The sequence below is a fragment of the Condylura cristata genome, unplaced genomic scaffold, assembly GCF_000260355.1.
Source record: "Condylura cristata isolate star-nosed mole 26May11 unplaced genomic scaffold, ConCri1.0 scaffold00007, whole genome shotgun sequence".
Lineage (NCBI taxonomy): Eukaryota > Metazoa > Chordata > Mammalia > Eulipotyphla > Talpidae > Condylura > Condylura cristata.
This window is the reverse complement of record NW_004567108.1, coordinates 49086944-49108398: the sequence shown is the minus strand read 5'-3', so window position 1 is coordinate 49108398 and position 21455 is coordinate 49086944. Positions and strand designations below refer to the sequence as shown.

Genomic DNA, 21455 nt, shown 5'->3' with positions numbered 1-21455 from the left:
GCCTTGATTGTACTAATGCAGAGGGTGCTTGGGAGCATGGTCTCAGGCCAGGCATGCTTGAGGGTTGTCATCTGGAGTATGGTGTGGACATGTGTTAAGTATGCACACTTGAGCCTGGAGACTTAGGTTATAAAGGAGGCCTCCCACAGAGGTGGTGGCAGAGAATGGACATGCAACAGTTGGGAAAGGAATCACAAAGGAAAGAGCATATAGAGAGATTTAGAGGGCCCATGTTTGTGTCTCCTTGATGGCTTGTTTCCCCTGTGTGCTATTAAGATACCTGTGGGGATGATGCCAAGGGCTCCAAGGTTCTTTCAGCTGCCTGAACCAAAGGTGAATATATTCCACCTGGGATGGTTGCAAAACAAAGTGTGTGTAGGATTCCCTGCCTTTAGGTGTTGTTGCCATAGTGTGCCCATCAAAGAGCTACCTTTCTAGGGTGGTACTGCTACCACCCTAGACCCTTAGTGCTACCTTCCTTTTTTGTTCTCATCCTTCCTCTACTCCCTCCCACTCTTGTTGCCTCCATTTCATAGACATCTTTCATGGGTTGGTTTTTTTGTTTGGTTTTAGCTGATCCTTTGTTTTTTCTATCAGTTATGTGTGTTTTAGCTATCTTCTTTCACTTTGTTTTCTATATTCTCTTAATAGTAACTTTTGACTAATAAATTTTTTAGTTTTAATACAGTTCAATTTACTTTTCAGGAAACGTTTTGATGGTAAATTGCAGTCAGAACCCACTAATATTGGAAAAACCAAGAGAGATGCAGATTTTGAGGGCACAGATGAGCCCATTTTTGGAAAGAAGCCCAGGGTAGAAGAATCGTTAACTGAAGATTTAAGGTAGTTTTTTCATTGTCGTAAATACTAATAACACTTATTGAGATGTGACATTTAAAAATTTGTTTTTTGTTTTTACTTTGTGAAAGTACTTGCTGAGTTAGAGAAATGAAGATAAATATAAGCATATGAACTATAGAAAATTTTTGTCATTTTGGGGAAATGTAAGACTCTGTATATAGAATCATCCTTATAATATATTAGAATACAACTGAGAATCTTGAAGCCCTTTTTTTTTTTTTTTAATAAACATGCTTCCTTCATTAGAGAAAGCATTGATTGTTTCAAATGTAAAAGTTAAGGAAGGGGATTTCAAGAAGAGGGTCACTAGAAGAGTGGAATAAAAGAAACAAATGAAACTGACCCTATGGATTGTAAAAGTGAGAAGGAATATTAGAAGGAATTAGATTTTCTCTGTCACATGCAGCAGTAGAGTGGCTATGAGTCTCCCAAGACTACTGTTAATGATGAAAGCTCATTGATAGATCTAACTGAAATAGCTGGCATTTCCCTTGACTTTGAAAGCTGAAACTTTCTAGAAGTTACTGTGAATTTCTTAAGGTGGTATGGTTCCTATCATGGAAAAGCTTTGTTCATTTTTGTGTGCCATGTCCTAACTTGGCACTACCACAATTTTATTCTTTCTATGATTTCACTTTAACCTTTTAACTGTTCTGATAAACCAGTAAAAGTAACTACTATAAATATTCATAGATGTGTCAGTAAAATATCTGAGATGTACAATTTGACTAGCTGATGAATGGAATGAGCTAATAAACACTGGTAATTTTAAATTGTCGTTGGGTCTTAAACATGATTTGTTACTTCAAAAAGTGTAATAAATATGAGGATAATGAATCTTACGAAGAAATACAATCTACAATTGTGTCCTTTCAGGGTATAAACAGAACCTAGATGGGTATGCTTAGATCTGGTGAGAATAAGGAACACTTCTATCAATTATAGCAACATCAATATTTTATACTTTATATCTTAATATTGGATTTAGTTTTGTATTTTGAAGTAGAATGCTTGAAAGAGGTACTTTTTATTCAGGTTAATATTAGAACTAAGCTGACAAAATTTTTTGAAATACTTGCTTGGAGTCTGTCTAGTAAGAGATGTTAACTGACCATTTTGAAATCTCAGCATGTATTTGATTACTGTGAATTTTTTTTTTGTATTAACAGCCCAATTTTTCCTATTTGGAATACTGATAACTAAGCAGTGTCATTTTTCTTAATAATGTATGTGGGGGATTTATTTATTAATAGAAAAATAATGACACTAACAATTTTTTTAAGTTTGGCAGACTTGATGCCCAGAGTCAAGGTACAATCTGTTGAAACTGTTGAAGGGTGTACACATGAGGTAAGGATAAACAGGGTACTGGTGATTGGTTTTACAACTGGATTTTTGCTTTGCTATCTGATGATCAGTGAATAATCTTACCTTAAAGGCTTTGCACATTAATAAATAGTAAACTATGCAGTTAACTCATAGAAGGAAACTGGGAAGGACCGTGTTCAGACCTGAGTTCATTCTGGCATCGCATCTTTCTTAGTTTATAGACTTAGCTAAATTTCTTAATCTCTTAGACATTATTTTTAAATACTTTAAGATAATTATATATTTACAGGAAGTTGTAACCAAAAAAACCCATATACTGTCCATGTACATTTTACCTAACTTTCCCCAAGATGCTATCCGAATAACTATGAGATCATATCAAAATCAGAAAATTGACACTGGTGTATTTTAGACTTCATATCACCAGGTTTAGCAGCTTTGGTGGATGTGTTGAGGAAGAGCATGGTAGTATTATAGCAGTTTTATCACATTTATAGGCTTCTGTAATGACAGTTAAGTTGCAGATGGGTCCTATCATCATGGCATCAATCTCTTGCTATTTTTTTATTCTCACACCTACCATACCCCTCTCCCTCTATTATTAATCACAGGAAAAGCTATTATGTTGTCTTTATAATTTTATTGCTTCAAAATTATTTTGTGAAATGAAATCACACCTTTTGAAATTAGACTTCTTCCAAACCATAATTCCATGAGATCCATACAAGTTGTTGGCTGTATCAATAGCTCACTCCTTTTTAATGCTGACCAGTATTATATGGTATGGACATATCTTTTTTTTTTTTTTTTTAAAGATTTATTTATTTATTTGTGCATACAGAACTGGGGTACAGGCCAGAGGCTCAGGGGCAGTGAGAGGCTTCACCAGAGACAGAGTGGGGAGCAGAACAGGCAGATCGACGAAGTACACTGCTGAGGGAAGCAGTGGGCGGGTCAGGAGAGGTCTGGCTCGCCATGTGGTCTCCTCGGGGCAGGCAGCAGGCGGGAATCGAACTCATGCGGAAGTGGCTTCAGATTCTCGGTGCTATGCTTTAACCCGCTGCGCCACCAGGGAGGGCCTGGACATATCTTTTTTTAAAAGACTTATTTATGCATTCAAGAACTGGGTTATAGGCCAGAGGTGCAGGGGGATGAGAGGATTCACCAGAGACAGAGGAGAGCAGAACAAGCAGATGTATTGAAATGAGGGGAGCAGCGGGTGAAATAGACATCTGCATTACCATGTGAGTGAGCTCCGAGCTAGTGCTGCAGTGGCTGTGGATAGTGTCATAGAGCTGTTGCTTAATCCCTTGTGCCACTTAGGAGGCCCTGCATAAACTATTTTGTGTAACTATTCATCTGTTGCAGTACATTTAGTTTGTGTCTAGTTTCTGGCTATTAAAAATAAAGCCCAAATGAGCACATTAATTTTATTTGTAAATTTCAAGTTATGGGATCTACCTCATGGAGTGGTTTTTGAAGATTATATTAGAAAACTAGGTACATTATCAAGTACAAAGTAGGTGTTCAGCACCTTTTCATTTATATACTCCTAATGGCCAATTTTGCAGATGATGCACTTTTTTTTTTAAACTTCTTTTAGTTGATATCTTGCAGTTTTATTGTTCTCTCACAATATGGTGGTACAGATAGCTTTTACTAGTGATCAAAAGTGAGTTTATAAGTATAGGGACATAAGGTAGTTACCACGCTAATTCTGTTAAGCCTTCTATCTTGACAGTATAACCTAACAAGTTATTTTTGTTAATTGGGAAATTTTTTTTTTTAAAGTATTGAATGAGTAGAATAATACCAAACTAACGGATAATTTTTGACATTGAATTAAGATTTTTTTTTTAAATCTTAGTTTATGTTCTTCTGTGAAAGTGCTTATTTTGCAAGTATAACACTCGATTATTCATTCTATACTTTGTTAGTCCTTATTCTATTTTTCAGTCCTTACAGAGATGGAAAAAAAGTAAACAAAACCAAAGTCAAAAGTTTACATCCTCTACAAGCTCTTCAATTTGTCATATCCACTTAAAGGAAATGTCACTCCTCTCTTAGGTTAAGAAAAGTTGCTTACCAATGTACTTAGTTATATCTTAGCCTGCTCAGTTCACCTTCTTTGACTTCCCTTTTCTATTTGGCCTTTCCTGTCAACATATGAAGATTCAGAATATGCTCTTTTTTTCCTACATGCTTATAACCCTATTGTTTTTATTCCTCATAGTCATTCAGTAAATAATTTTTGAGTGCCAGGTATACTTTATTACTGATTGAGTTTAAAGAGGTATTTAACACATGCCCAAAGTTACTGTTGAGTGGTCTTTTTGGAAAATACTGTCAGTTTTTTATTTACTTATGCATATAAGAACTGGGGTATAGGCCAGAGGGAGGTGTGTGTGTGGGGGTGTGTGTGTGTGAGAGGATTCATGAGAGACAGTAAGGAACAGAACAGGCAGATTGACTGAAATACACTACTGAAGGAAGCAGTGGGTGGGACAGAAGAGATCTGCCACACCATGTGGGTCAGATCTCTGGCTAGGGATTGAACTCATGCTGCAATGGTTGTAGATAACTCCATAGCGCTGCACTTTAACCCCTTGCAACACCAGAGAGGCCCACTGTCAGACTTCTTAAACTTTCATTCATCTTGTTTTTTTTTTAAGATTTATTTATTCATACAGAACTGGGGTACAGGCAGAGATGTGGAGGGTGAGAGAATTCACCAGGTACAGAGCGGGGAGCAGAACAGGCAGATCGATGAAGTACACTGCTGAGGGGAGCAGCGGGTGGGTCAGGAGAGGTCTGCCACGCCATATGGATCTCCTCCGGGGCAGGCGGGGATTGAACTCATGCTGAAGTGGCTTTAGCTTCTTAGTGCTGTGCTTTAACCCGCTGCGCCACCAGGGAGGGCCATCTTGTTTTTTTAAAGATATATTTATGTAAACAGAACTGGGGTGCAAGCCAGAGGTGCAGGGGTGGTGAGAGGATTCACCAGAGGCAGAGTGGGGAGCAGAACAGACAGTGATGAAGGACGCTGCTGAGGGGAACAGCGGGTGAGTTGGAGAGGTCTGTGCCATGTGGATCACCTCCAGGGCAGGGATCGAACTCATGCTGAAGCAGCTTGACCGTTTGCAGTGCTGCACTTTAACCCACTGTGACATCAGGGAGGGACCTTGATATCTTTTTACCTGTTAACAATGAAATTGCTTCTTTCCATTTCTTTCAAACTGATTGGGTAGATGCTAAGTCTATTTAACTCTTGATTGACTCCTTAGTTTCTGCAGACTTTTTTTTTTAACCTATCTTATATGTTAGTGTTATTCAAACTGTTTGCAGAGAGTAAAAGCAAAATCATATGTTTATGAAAACATAATTTGTTCTTACTGCTGTTCTTAAAATCACAGAGATGCTAATATCTTAATTCGTGCTAATGTTCTGTGTTCATGCTATAGGAACAGATGTAGAGAGATCAATGAACTAACAAGATATGATTCTGCAGGTTAATCAGATTTTGATGTGTTACATTGTGCCTTAGGGTTAAATCCAGGCTTAGAAATTTGACTTTGCAGTGCTTTGGGGGTTGTGCTCTGTGGGTTAAACTCACTTTTATCTTATTAGTTATAGACAGAGGTATATAAAAAAATTGGGTAAATAGTCCTCTCATCAAACTATTGAAAGTTTCTTGGGATCATAATAAAGGAGAATATGTGTGATTTTTTTTTTTATTTTTAAAGATTTATTTATTCATACAGAACTGGGGTGCAAGGGAGGTGAGAGGATTCACCAAAGACAGATTGGGGAGCAGAACAAACAGATTGACGGAGTACACTGCTGAGGGGAGCAGTGAGGGAGACAGAAGAGGTCTGCTGCGCCATGTGGATCACCTCCAGGATGGGTGATTGAGCTCTCACTGAAGTGGCTTCAGCTAACTTGCAGTGCTGCATCCTAAACCATTGCGCCACCAAGGAGAGCCAAGAATATGTGATCTTAAGGGAAAGAGTGATGAAACTATTGTCTTCCACAAGCATCCATTCACTAATAAAAATTACAAGTTAACTCCTAGTATTTTTTATAAGCTACTGAATTCTTATTTTTGTCTCCCTTTTTAAGGTTCCTTCTAGAATATCACATTTCTTCTTTCATTAAACTTGGTAGAATTCATTAAGTTTCATAATTCATTGTTTCAGTTTTTGAAATTATAGTCAGATTCTAACTAGAATCTTTCTGAAATACCACCTGCATCTTCATTGTGATTGAGTTGCAAATATACCAGCTGTCTTTTGTATGGTAAATCCCTTTTTGTCCATTCAGTTCTTTTGAGTATTATTATGTATTTGATAATACATTGTGGAAAGTACAATGCAGATATAACTAGGATACACCCTGGACCTTAATATACAATTTCTTCAGGGAAATAAACTTTCATGCTTTTAGTTACATTACCATTAGATAAATACTAGCTTTTGCCATGTTCTCAAAGGAGTTGCTTAATTTTAACTAAGATTATCAGAAATCCTCTAGTTCATCACTTTTACTTTTTAAATTAATAGGTACTGTGTATTTCAATTCTTGAATAATACATTGTTGTTAATGTCAGGTTGCGCTGCCTGCAGATGAAGATTATTTGCCACTTAAGCCTCGAGTTGGAAAAGCTGCAAAGGTCTGTATTTGGATGATACTGTTTATACAGTTTTCTGAGTTTCTCTTTTTCCTAAACTTAAATTCTTTGAAATAAGATTTTTTTATTTCCCAGTGTATGTACAGTGAGAATCTACCCATAGTCAAAATCAGTGAAAAACCAAATCAGTAAACAACCATGTTGAAAACAAGCATCATATGAGATTTATTTTAAAAAGACTTTTAATTTATGCATACAGAACTTGGGTATAGACCAGAGATGCAGGAGTGAGAGATTTCACCAGAGACAGAGTGGGGAGCAGAACAGGCAGATTGACCAAATACAATGCTGAGGGAGCAGTGGGTGAGACAGGAGAGGTCTGCGACAATATGTGGATCACCTCTGGGGCCAGGGATCAAATTCTTGAGTGAAGTGGCTGCAGGCAGCTTGCAGTGCTGTACCTTAACCTGTGCCATCAGGGAGAGACCATATGATGAGATTTTTTAAAATAGTGACTATCAACCTTTTTAAAGACTAAAGTTAATGTTCTCTCTAGAAAAAAAATGCATGTATGCAATTAGGTTTGCATGCAGTTTTTGCTTCTGGATCATTTTCTTAAAAAAAGACAGAGTAAATATGAATTCTTAAGGTCTAATAGATGTATTATTCTGTCTCTACTGAGTGAGCTTAAGTAACTGTTTTCGGAGCCTCAGAGCTCTCCTTTTTGAAAGAAAATAACTATTTTAGGGCTTTTTGTAAAAATTGATAATATGTGGAAAATTTTGCACAGTGCTTTGCACAGTATAATTTTGATAAATGTTAATGATTTTACTGTAATATATATACTATAATTGAAAGATTAGTTGAATAATTTGTTGTTGGTGAAAGATTTTTACTCTTGACTTCCTCTAGTGGGTGGCATAGTTCCTATGTCTCTTGATTTTATGTGAGCTCTGTTGTGACAAGTTGTTTTCACACATATATTAATATTTTGTTTTTATAGGAATATCCATTCATTCTTGATGCTTTTCAAAGAGAAGCCATTCAGTGCGTTGATAATAATCAATCTGTTTTAGTATCTGCACATACATCAGCAGGAAAAACTGTATGTGCTGAGTAAGTAGCTTTTTTTAAAAATGAGATTTAAAAATAACTTGAAAAGTTTAAATTTTTTCTGTTTTATTTCTGCCAGTAAGGTCAGTTTTCCTTTCTTTTTATTTTGGTCTCTAATTTCCTATTCTTTATTGAACTGACTAGCTTGCCCTGTGCAATGAATAGAAATGATGAGAGAGAGGAAATGCTTTCCTTGTCCTCTTACTAGGGGAGAAACACTCACTCTTTTATCATAAAGCATGTTGTTACTTGTATTGTTTTCATAGGTGCCTTTTACCAGTTAAAAGACGTTCCCTTCTATTCTTAGTTGTAGAGTATCTGTTTTTATATAAAATATGTAGCTGTTAGATTTTGTCAGAAATCTTTTTTCCATTTTTTGAAATGATGAATTCTTTTTTCTGCTATATAATGAATGCACAGATTGGGTTTCAGATGATAACTCCTTTTCTCATGGTATAAAATTATATGTTGTTGGATTAGATTGAATGACAGTTTTTACATTTCTGTTTATGAGAATTGGTCTGTAGTTTTATTATGCCTTTCTATGATTTTGATATCAGGTGATATTTTCTATTTTCTTGTGATTTAGCTATAGAGTTTTGGGTTTCATTGCTTTTTAATCTGTCATTTTTCTGTTTTGTCTGTCATTGGCTTACACTCAGATCTTCATTTCCTTCTTACTTGAGCTTCCTTCATTTGCCTTCTTTGTTTCCTTAAGAAGGAAAGGTGAAGTCATTGATTTAAGAGTTTTTTTAAAAAAAGATTGATTTACTTATGCATATAAGAACTGGGATACAGACCAGAGGTAAAGAGGTTGAGAGAATTCACCAGAAACATAGTGGGGAACAACAGAACAGGCAGATGTATTGAAATACACTGCTGAAGGGTTCCGCAGACAAGACAGGAGAGGTCTGCTCTGCCATGTGGGTCAGCTGCCTGGCCCACAGTGGCTGTGGATAGTTTCATAGTGCTGCACTGTAACATTTTTCACCACCAGGGAGAGCCATAGACATTTGTTTTTCTAATACAGGTATTTAGAGCTAGAAGTTTCACTTTATAGAAACAGAGTAGATCGTGATTGCCATGGGTTGAGAGTGGAGAGCAGAGAGATGTAGGAATTAGGGAACTGTTGATCTAATGCTACAGGCTCCCAATTCTAAAATGACTGATTTTGGGGACCTTAATTACAACATAATATGATTAGTTGGTCATGCTGTATTATATATGCAAAAATTGCTAACAGTAAATCTGAAGTAGTCTCATCACACATACAGGTGTGTTGTAGTGGAGATATTAACTAACCTTCTGGAAATCTAGTTATAATAAGTGTGTGTCAAATCATATTATAAACCTTAATGTTATTTATCAATTATTTTTCAGTAAAGCTAGAGAAAAGTAAATATATTAAATATTTTTTTAAAAGGATTGTATTTTGTGGGACTTGCATTTGTTAAAGTGGCATTTAGTGAATTTTATGAAATATTTAAAGAGAAAATATATTCTGTTAGGTGGTGTCTTACACAGATTTGTGTGTGTGTGTTAAATTTACCTCACATTGTTCAAATAAACCTGGTTATTTATAGCAAATAATAATTTGGGTATGTTATGCTTTCAGTTTACACAATTTTTTGCATCTTCATGAGGTGTGGAGTTTTCTTACAAAGTACTTGTCTGACTTTGGTATCATTTAAATACTGATCTCATAATTTAAACTGGGAGGTGTTCCCTTGTGTTATGTTTCCTGGAAGGGTTTTTGTAGGTTTGATTATTTCCTTTAAATATTTGATAAAATTCACTAATGAAGCCATCTGAACCACCTTGCCTTTTAGTTTTATGGGAAAGTTTTAAAGTCCTAATGTAGTTTTCTTTTTTCTTGAGTCAGTTGGGGAATCCTGTATCTATCTAGAATTTTTTCTGAGGTGAAATTAGAAAATTGATTTTTTTAGATCAGTCTTTTAATGTAATCATTTAAATTGTAAATTTCCCTTTTGTATTGCCTTAGATACAGTTTATACATTTTGGTAATCTATTTCACTTACTTAATTATTTGGTGTCTTTTCTTTACCGAATGCTTTTCAAGCGTTCGGTAAAACCATGTCAGGTTTTGATTTCTAGTTTCTTTGTGATTGGGAAGATACTTTATATGACTTCAGTAATTTATATATTGATTATTATAACTGCATTTACGCTTGCTTTTTTAGTGTGTTTTGTATGTCCCTTACTGACTTCTGTTGTGTTTATCAGATAGTTTTCAATGTGCTATTTTATTTTAATTCCTCTTGATTTTTCTTAATCTTCATTGAGTTTGTAGCAGTTATTCTAGGGCTTATAGTATGCATTTTTAACTTCATAATAAATCCTGTAAAATGTTGAAAACTTTGCTCTACTATTCCTTCCATGTGCTATTTGTCATATACGTCAACTACATATTTAGTGTAATATGGTGTTCTAATTTTTGCTTGATATAGTCTTATATTTGTAAAAGTACTAGTCGAATGAAGTACATATGCACAGTCTTAATATTTACTACATTTTTGTCATTTTTAAAACTATTCTTTTCTCTGGGACTTCCATTGGGATATTTGAGTGGTCCCGCAGATGTTTTTTTAAAGAATTTTTAAAGTATATTTCATATTAGAGATGTTTACAATGAGTTTCTTCCAAGTTTTTATTTTGAAATGTTTGTATTTCACTTTTTTTAATCAGTGATATCACTGATTATAGAATATTGGCTGACAGTTTTTTCTTTGAATATTAGTCATTTCATTGACTATCTTTGACTTATTCAACTCTCTTGTTTTCAGTTAGAAGTCAGCCTTACAGTTCTCCTGTTTTTTTATTTTTTCAAACCGTTTTGAACACTTATAGTTTAGCAGTGTTCTAGGAGTGGTTGTCTGTGTCTCAACTTGGAACTTCCATTGGGATATTTGAGTGGTCCCGCAGATGTTTTTTATTTTTAATTTTTTAAAGATTTACTTATGCATACAGAGCTGGGGTACAGGCCAGTGGTGCAGAGGTGGTGAGAGGATTTGACCATAGTCATAGTGGGGAGCAGAACAGGCAAATGGACAGAGTATATTGCTGAGGGGAGCAGTGGACTAGACAAGAGAGGTCTGTTTCGCCTTGTGGACCACTTCTGTGGCAGGGATTGAACTCGCACCACAGCAGCCCAGCCGCAGCCAGCTTCTTTCTCAGTGCTGCGCTTTAACCCATTGCACCACCAGGGAGAGCTCCAACAGATCTTAATATATATATTTCTTCTATTTCTCTGTATATTCATAATTTCTATTGATCGATTATAATATTCCCTAATTCTTCTGCCATCTGAAATTTTCTTAGGAGCTTATTTAGTGAAATTTTAATTTCAGTTGTATGTTTTACCTACAGTTTTTGTTTGTTCATGATTTTACAAGATTAATTGTTGAATTATTTTGTTTTGTTCATTAAAATAGAATTTTCTTACAATTTGTGGACATTTTTCTGATAGTGTATTTAGCAGGGTAAGATTTCAGAGCAACTATCTAGGCCTATCTTTAATCAGTTTTGACTACTTGTCTCCCTCCCCCCCCAAGTATAGGTCACATTTTTCTTTTTACATCATATTTTTTCTTGAAGTGTATGTATTTAGGTAATACAGCATTTCCATAGTTTTTCCTTTGTTGTATATTTCTTAAAATTCTTATTTGATTAAATATGAATAATGTTTAATTTTTTATTTCACTATTTTGGTTAGATACGTAGAATAAATACTACTTTTATTTCCCCAAATATGTCATAAATTTGTTCTGTATATAAATTGTCTCATGCGGATTTACCACAGTGCTAAGCTTAGTAGTCCTCATTTCATGGTCCGTGTTTGTTCTAGATTTATTTTTTAAAACTATGCATTCAGGAACTGAGGTTCAGGGAGTGAGAGGATTCAGCAGAAACAGTGGTGAGCAAAACAGGAGGATCTACTGAGTACACCCTTGAAGGGAGCAGTGGGCAAAACAGGAGAGGTCCATTGTGCCTTGTGGGTCAGCTCCCTGACTGGGCATAGAGCTCAGGTGGCAGTGGCTGGTGATAGCTTGAGAACATTGAGACTTTAACCCCTTTGCCACCAGGAAGGCCCCTATTGTCTATGTTTAAATACTTAACTGAATCGTCTTTTAATAAAACAAGCCTACAATGTTACATTTCATTAACGATGGAAGAACTTGCCCATAATTCCATTTAAGACTATTGATTAGGGAATATTTGGACAAAATTTACATGTTAATAGAATTTAACAATACTTTTACAGGTATTGTATATAGTTTATTACTTTCATATTTTTAGGTATGCCATTGCTTTAGCTCTAAGGGAGAAACAACGTGTAATTTTTACCAGCCCAATTAAGGCCCTGAGTAACCAGAAATACCGTGAAATGTATGAAGAATTTCAAGATGTTGGTCTGATGACTGGAGATGTTACTATTAATCCTACAGCATCTTGTCTTGTTATGACCACAGAGGTAAATTATATGGTGACTCATCCAATTTTTCCTACTTTAATTAGTCTATTCACTAAGAACATCTCATATTTTAGTATTTAGTATTTGTTAAATAGAAGATAATTTTAGAGAAAAAGTAATGCTGTATTTTCTGAGTAGATTTACTATAAAGGAAACAGTTCATCTTCAGAATTTCAAATAATTGTATAAATTTAGTTATATATTGCAGTAGCTCTGTTACATCAAGTCATTTCTTTCTTCACACATTGTAAAAGGTTTAAAATGACAAAGTACTGCAATAGCTATATACCAGTTCAGAAGAATTGTTCCATGTGGTTTTTTTCTTCTGTAATAGAATATCATTTCAGATAGATTTAAAACACCCAATTGTGTTTAGATTCTTCTCATAATCACATCTATGACATGTTTTGCATGTATTTATAACACTAAGATTTGAACATTAATATTTGATTAGCTTTATTTATTGTACTAAAGTGCTTTCATACATATTGAAGTACATTCTTGCATTTTACAAGCAAAGGGTATAACAATGTGAGTTAATTTGTGGCTTGCAGAGAGAGCCAAAATAATTTGATCACTTTCATTTTGGTGACCAAAGTAAGTTTATTTTCCATTCTTTGAATTTCCACCTATAGAGGATATTCTATAACTCTGAAGTCAGATTAATGACTGCCAAAAAGTATATCCATTTAAGAGATGAGGCCAAAATAAATGGGTAAAGAAAGTGGTATCCAGTTTGTTAAATAGAAGATAATTTTAAGCTGCTCTCGCTAGAAAGTTTGTCTCTTTAAGAATACTGTGTCTGCAAGTATGTGCCTTCATATTGAAGATCTGTACAAAAACATGATGATCATTCTTAACCATGAATTGTGTATGATTACTACCAATTGTTGAGAAATAATTGCTTTGACTTTATGAGAAAAAGAATATTGATTTATGGATTTTTATATAACCCTCAAACTAATATTTTGTTAAGATTTTCAGTATTCCTTGTTAGAAAGTTTTTGTTTTGTCAGAATCCTGTTAAATCTTCTTTTTTCTTAGATTTTGAGAAGTATGCTGTATAGAGGTTCTGAAGTAATGCGAGAAGTAGCCTGGGTTATATTTGATGAAATTCATTACATGAGAGATTCAGGTATGCTCTGTCATATTGTTGATTTGTATGCCAAATAGTTAAGAATGGCTTTGGAAGTTTTTTATTTTATTTTATTTTTTTTTTTTGGTGATGAGTTTTAGTTAACAAAATTGTGGACAACATGACACACTTCCAGTAGAATTCATGTAAGTACAACTAGTTACTTGGGTGAGAAAATGCAAAGTAAAATAAAACAAGTGGAATTAAAACTAGTTTGCTTTTATTAGAGAATTCTCTAATAAAACTAAAATTTTTTTAAACTTTTTTTTTCTAAAACTTCTCACCTACAAAATAACCTTTTCTTTTATCAAGTTATTTTCTTAACAGCATATAAACAAAAATGAGGATTATGAAATAAAATGAGCAAAAAGAGATTATAAATGTCCTTTATTTTGAACTAATGTACTACTATGAAATTTTGAATGAAATGGGAAACCAAATGTTAGGAAGCACATTTAAAAGTTAAGTGTGTAATATGTCCACACTAAAACTTATTTTTTATTGAAACAAAAGAGCTGAATTAACTCATACTTAGAGTGAAAGCAGTACAGTTTAAGGAATTATTTACTCTTTAAAAATTTCACCATTTCCAGATTAATAAAAATAAGTTGTGAAGAGAGTTGTGTTGGTTGCAAAAATGAATCCTTTATTGATTTTTTTTTTTGTTAGCAATGAATCAATTCTCACATTTTTTCCAGTCAATAAAAACTGACATGTAAATTTGCTACTCATCAAATTTTTCATCTCTACACATGTGAGTAGTTAGGACAAAAGATACCAGGTAGAATAGTAATTATGTCTCTTCATAATTTGTTGTAGCTTTCTATAAGTTACTAACTGCTTTTCTCAAAATGAGATGCAACTATTTTTATTATTACAGAATTTTTGTTTGGCTGTTTGAAAAGGTTCAATCTGGAGCTTCGTTTTTTTGTGTTTTTTTTTTTTAAAGATTTTTTAATTTATTTCTGCATACAGAACTGGGGTACAGGCTAGAGGCTCAGGGGCGGCAAGAGGATTCACCAGAGACAGAGTGGGGAGCAGAATAGGCAGATTGACGAAGTACACTGAGGGGAGCAACTGAGGAGATCAGCGGGCGGGCCAGGAGAGGTCTGCCACGCCATGTGATCACCTCCGGGGCAGGCGGGAATCGAACTCTTGTGGAAGTGGCTTTCGCTTCTCAGTGCTTTAACCTGCTGCACCACCAGAGAGGGCCTGGAGCTTCGTTTTTATAGACTTTTAAGAGTGGTTTGGTCTATTGTACTGAATTAATTGATGATAAACTAAAGTATTTTTCAGTAAGGGTTCTGTGGCTAAAAATACCATTGTGTAAAGCATTCCTAATTTTCGAAGTTCAGAAAAAATAATTTTAGATACATGTCAATAAAGTGACACAATTCCAATGTTTTTTGGATTTTGTTTTTGTTTTTTTTCTCCAGAGCGTGGTGTGGTGTGGGAAGAGACGATTATTCTGCTTCCTGACAATGTCCACTATGTCTTTCTTTCGGCTACTATTCCAAATGCCCGTCAGTTTGCTGAATGGATTTGCCATTTACATAAGCAGGTATTTCTTGTGTTTTTTTGGGATGTATGTTATTTTTACTATGTTTTACACTTTGTTCCTAATGACAGCATTTTATATGAAACTATTTCTTGAAGCAAGCAAATTTATAAAATTAAATGCCTAGCTTTTTCTTTTTTTTTTTTCTCTTAAATTGTGGTAACATTGACTTGCATTATTGCTGATATTTTGGACATAAGGATTCCCCCAACAGGTGTCACTGTTGTGTAGTGCACTTTCCACCAGGTTGCTTCGTAGTCCACCACCATTGATTGGTTTTTTCTAATTAAATATTTCTGAATGTCATTTCAAACCCACTACTCAAAATCTTTTAGAGTAACGTTACGTCTTAGAAACTAAACTTCAAAAAGCCCCCAAGTTGATCCTAATCATCTGATAGATTGAAGACTACTGAATTTACTTGTGGAGTGAGCCATTGAGTATCGAGTAGAGAATTTCCTGTATGATTGCTCAGAACCAGAAATCTAATTTTTCTCATATGAGTACAAAAAACTTTTTCCTGTTTCCCTTTTGCTTTTCTAGGTCAGCTTAAGCAACAGTATAGAACCTTACAATAAGTCTTATTCATATGTACTAAATTTTTATTCTTAATTTTATCTTCTTTTCCTCATTTTACCTTTACACTGGTATCCTCACAAGCTTTATATGTTTTTTTTTTAAAACTGTTGAACTAAAAATTTTATTTCCCCAAGGTTTTTTAGATAGGTCAAATACGTACTATTATTTTGAAAAACCCAGTGTTTTTTTAAGATTTATTTATGCATACAGAACTGGGGTACAGGTCAGAGGTGCAGGGGCAGAGTGGGGAGCAGAACAGATAGATCAATGAAGTACACTGCTTAGGGGAGCAGTGGGTGGGTTAGGAGAGGTCTGCTGCGCCATATGGATCACCTCCTGGGCAGGCGGGGATCAAATTCATGCTGAAGTGGCTTTAGCTTAGTGCTATGCTTTAACCCTCTGCGCCACCAGGGAGAGCCAAACCCAGTTTCTTAATTATCTTTTTTTTTTTTAACAGCCTTGTCATGTAATTTACACAGATTATCGGCCTACTCCTTTGCAACACTACATTTTTCCAGCAGGAGGAGATGGTCTGCACCTTGTGGTTGATGAAAATGTAAGTAATTGTCATTCTTTCATCTGTAATGTCATGCTTTCTTGTTTTCACCTGTTTTTCCTTAAATTATAAAAAAGATTGGAGGAAATCAGTATTTTTCCTTAAATAGGTTTACTGTCAATATTTTTTTTGGTGTGTGTTGTGTTTTTCCCATATCTTTAATACTTGCTTTTCTGTACATGACACAGATTTCTACATGACACAGATTTCTTTTGTTTACCAATTTTTTTTTAAAAAGTGATTTTTTTTTCCCCCTTAAGATTTATTTGTTTATGCTTACAGAACTGGCATACAGGCCAGAGGTGTGGTGGGTGAGAGGATTCACCAGAGACAGAGTGGGGAGCAGAACAGGCAGATGAACTGAAATACACTGCTGAAGGGAGCAGTGGGCAGGTCAGGAGAGGTCTGCCACTCCATGTGGGTCAACTCCCTGGCTGGGGGTGGAACTTGTGCTGCAGTAGCTTTGGAGAACTTCATAATGTGGTGATTTAGCCCATTGTGCCACCAGATTGAGCCCTGTTTACCAGTATTTTTAAATGCCTGGGAAATAGTTGCTCTGGAGATATATATATATGTAATTTTTTTATAATAGTTTATTTTTACATATTTTTGTGCATTTTTCTATCTCTGTTGCAATCTCCTTGGGTTTCCCATCACCAAATCACCCATGTGCCATCACCATAGTGCTCTGGCTATATTTCCTGTTTTCTTTTCTCAATTTTATTACCCCTTCATTACTTTTTATCATATATCATTTTTGAATTATTTTAGTAATCTTTGTTATAGCTACTGGATCAAATTATTTTTATTAATTGAAGTTTTGTTTTGAGGTATGATCAAGTTGGATTCTGGTTAATTATGAGTGAAATTATAGAAATATGTAATCCTAGGGTGACTTCAGAGAAGATAATTTTAATACTGCAATGCAAGTACTTCGAGATGCTGGTGACCTAGCAAAAGGAGATCAAAAGGGGCGGAAAGGAGGAACAAAAGGTACTTTGGAACTTCATGTTGAGAAAATTGTACATGTAAATTGAATATTCAAATTATATTATTTTTACTTGACTTTTTTCTGAGCTATAGAGATCTACTGTATGATAAAATTAGGATACATGAAGATTTATGTTTTTTCCTATACTATCAATAATTCTAGAATGTTTTTATTAGTTCAGAAAGAAACCCTCAGAGTATTGATTCCTCATTCCTTCCCAGTTTAGTCTCCTCATTCCTCAGCCTTAGGCAATCACTATGTACTTTCTGTGTTTCCTTTCCTGGACACTTTGTATTAATGAAATCATATTACATGGATGTTTTGTGACTGGTTTCTTCCACTTAACATATTTTCAAGGCTCATTCATATTACATCATGTATTCATGCTTCATTCCTTTTTATGGTCAAGTTACATTATTGTATGAATATACAAAATTTCATTCATCAGTTGATTAACATTTGGGTGATTTTCCATTTTTTATTGTTATGAATAATGCTGCTATAAACTTTTGTGTTATCTCAGGTTTTGTGTAAACATAATGTTGTTCATTCTCGTGAATATGTACATTGGAGTAGAATTGCTGAGGACTATGGTAATTCTATGTTTAACCTTTGAATAACGGCCATATTATTTTCCAAAATGGCTATGCCATTTTACATTCCCCTTATAAGGATCTGAGATTTCCATTTCTTGTACATTTTTGCCAGTACTGACTATAAATTCTCTGACTTCCATGTGGTTAATATTGAGTACTTTTCATGAACTACTTTTCATTTCTGTTGCCTATTAAAATCACTTGGCATTTTAAAATTGAGTGATCTTTTTGTTGAGTTTTTTTTTTTACATTTATACATTTTGGATTCTAGACCCCTATTAAATATGTGATTGGCAAATATTCTCCCATTCTCTGTTGTGTTTTCACTTGACCATTGGTGTCTACAAAAAGTTTCTAATTTTAGTGAAACTCAGTTATCCGTTTTTACTTTTATTGCCTGCTTTGATAGCTAAGAAAGAATGTTTTGCATAGCCCAAGATCATATTTGAAATAATTTTATAGTTTTTGATTAAGTCTTTGGTTCATTTTTAATGAACTCTTTGCAGGGCCATCAAATGTGTTCAAGATTGTGAAGATGATTATGGAAAGAAATTTTCAACCTGTAATTATCTTCAGTTTTAGTAAGAAAGATTGTGAAGCATATGCACTTCAAATGACCAAATTAGATTTCAATACAGGTACTGTATAATTCTGTATAATTTTTAGGCAAAAATGATTGTAAATGTATTTCTTCTAAGACATTACCTATTAAAAAGCTATAGTATAAAAAGATTAATATATATTCTTAGGATATGCATGTTATCTTATATTTACAATAGTAGTTACACATCACAGTTGTAAAGTTTTAAGAGGACCTTAATTTTTTTTTCCCCAACTCTTTTTTACATCATTACTTTGTACTTTTTTTTTTTCATCTCAATTGTAATCCCTGCGGGTTTCCCATCACCAAGTCACCCTTGTGCAATCACCATAATCCCATGCACTTCCCTCCCCACCCCACCCCACACCACCCCCGTTTTTGATCCCATTCCCCACTTCTTTCCCACAAAATGTCTCTGGTATATGGCTGTTCATTATTCTTATTATTTTCTCTCCTGGTCCATTATACTCCTGCTATGAGTGAAACCATCCGGTATTTTTCTTTCTCTTTCTGACTTATCTCACTAAGCATGATCTTTTCCAGCTCCATCCATGTTGCTGGAAAAGATATGTTTCTTCTTTTTTGGTTGCTGAGTAATATTCTATTGTGTATATGCACCACATCTTTTTAATCCAGTCATCCATTTTTTGGGCATTTGGTCTGTTCCCATGTCTTTCCACTTGTGAATAAAGCAGCAATAAACGTGGGGGTGCAGGTATCTTTTTCAGTCAGTGTTTTTGTGTCTTTGGGTAGATACCTTAGAGTGGGATTGCTGGGTCGTAGGGAAGCTCCATGTTTAGCAGTTTGAGGAACCTCCAAACAGTTTTCCATAGTGGTTGTATTAGTTTAGTTTGCATTCCCACCAGCAGTACAGGAGAATTCCTTTTTCTCCACATCCTCGCCAACATTTGTTGTTGCTAGTTGTTTGAAGATGTGCCATTCTCACTGGGGTGAGGTGGTATCTCATTGTGGTTGTAATTTGCATCTCCCTTATTACAAGTGATGTTGAACATTTTTTCATATGCTTCTTGGCCATTTGTATTTCTTCTTTGGAGAAATGTCTTTTTAGCTCTTCTGCCCATTTTTTGATGGGGTTGTTTATTTTTGTTGAGTTTCATCAGTCCTCTTTATATTTTTGTGATCAATCCTTTATTGCTAGTTTTGTGTGAGAAAATTTTTCCCCAATCAGTGGGATGTCTGTTTTTTGTAATGTCTCTTTTGCTGTACAGAAGCTCTTTAACTTGATATAGCCCCATCTATTTATCCTTGCCTTCACTATCGTTGCATTGGGTGGTTTATCTTTAAAGATGTTGCTGAAGTGTGTGTCGTGTAGTGTTTGGCTCATCCTTGCTTCCAGGTATTTTATGGTTTCCACTCTTATGTCTAGGTCTTTAATCTACTTTGAATTGATTTTTATGTATGGTGAGAGATAGTGATCTAGATTAATTTTTTTGCATGTAGCTTCCCAGTTTTCCCAGTACCATTCGCTTAACAGACTTTCTTTGTTCCATTGTATCTTCTTTGCTCCTTTGTCAAAGATTAACTGTCCATAAACCTGTGGGTTTATATCTGGGTTTTCTATTTGAATCCACTGGTTTGTATGTCTGTTCTTGTTCCAGTCCCATGTGGTTTTGATTGTTACGGCTTTGTAGTATAGCTTGATTGTAATGCCTCCACTCTTTTCTTGCTAGTCATGAGAGTTTTGGCTATTCGAGGTCTTTTGTTGTTCCATATGAATCTCATCAAGATTTTTATTGGGATGGCATTAAATCTTTATATTGCTTTTGGTAGGATGGCCATTTTGATGATGTTAATTCTCACGATCCATGAGCAGGGGATGTCTTTCCATTTCATGGTGTCTTCTTGTATTTCTTTTAACAGTGTTTTGTAATTTTCTTTGTATAGGTCTTTTACCTCTTTGGTTAGGTTGATTCCCAGGTATTTGATTCTTTTTGTTTTAATTGAAAAGGGGATTTTTTTTTGTTCTAATTGGTTGTGTATAGGAAGGCCTCTGATTTTTGTGTGTTGATTTTATATCCTGCTACCTTGCTAAACTGGTTGAAGGTTTTGATTAGTTTCTCTGTGTAGCTTTTAGGGTTTTCCATGTAGATTAACATATCGTCTGCAAATAAGGACAGTTTTCCTTCTTTCCCTATTTGGATTCCTTGTGTCTTTTTCCTGTTTATTGCTCTGGCTAGAACTTCCAATGTTACATTTAAGAGCAGTGGCGATAGTGGACACCCTTGTCTTGCTCCTGATCACAAGGGAAAGGCTTTCAGCTTTTCTCCGTTGAGGATGATACTGGCTGTGGGTTTGTTAAAAATGGCTTTTATCATGTTGAGGAATGTTCCTTCTATTCCGAGAATTTTGAGGGCCTTAAACATAAATGGGTGTTGAACTTTGTCAAATGCCTTCTCCGCATCTATTGATATGATTATGTGGTTTTTATTTTTCTGTCACTTGATGTGATTACGTTAATTGATTTTCTGATGTTGAACTATCCTTGTGCTCCTGGGATAAAGCCCACTTGGTCATTATGCTTTGAATGCATTGTTGTATTCTGTTGGCTAAGATTTTGTTGAGGATTTTTATATCTGTTCATTAGGGAGATTGGTCTGAAGTTTCCTTTTTTTGTGGTTTCTTTGTTAGGTTTTGGTATTAGTGTGATGTTGGCTTCATAGAAAGTATGTGGTAGTTTTACTTTTTCTATTTTTTGGATGAGTCTGTAGAATAGGCAGTAGTTCTTTTCTGAACGTTCGGTAAAATTCATTAGTAAATTCATCTGGTCCTGGGCTTTTATTTTTGGGGAGGGTTTTGATTACTTCTTCAATTTCCTTGCTTGCAATTGGTCTGTTTAGTTGTTCTGTTTCTTCTTTATCTAGCTTTGGGTAGTTGTAGAGTTGTAGGAATTTGTCCATTTCTGTTAAATTGTTCAACTTGTTTGCATATAGTTGCTCATAGTATTGTCTGATTATTCTTTTGATTTCTGCTGGATCTGTTGTGATTTTGCCTCTTTT

At 34.8% G+C, this 21455-nt stretch overlaps 1 protein-coding gene across 1 annotated transcript in view; it reads left to right on the top strand.

Annotated features, from left to right (window-relative positions):
* Positions 1–21455, top strand: part of SKIV2L2 (superkiller viralicidic activity 2-like 2 (S. cerevisiae)) — a 68246-nt gene that overhangs the window by 3739 nt on the left and 43052 nt on the right. Inside the window, exons 2-11 of the mRNA XM_004678316.2 lie at positions 706–843; positions 2145–2211; positions 6797–6859; positions 7821–7933; positions 12248–12422; positions 13467–13557; positions 14994–15118; positions 16152–16250; positions 17141–17243; positions 18344–18475. Of these exons, the coding sequence (XP_004678373.1) occupies positions 706–843; positions 2145–2211; positions 6797–6859; positions 7821–7933; positions 12248–12422; positions 13467–13557; positions 14994–15118; positions 16152–16250; positions 17141–17243; positions 18344–18475 (1106 nt within the window). The remainder of the gene's footprint in view (positions 1–705; positions 844–2144; positions 2212–6796; positions 6860–7820; positions 7934–12247; positions 12423–13466; positions 13558–14993; positions 15119–16151; positions 16251–17140; positions 17244–18343; positions 18476–21455) is intronic.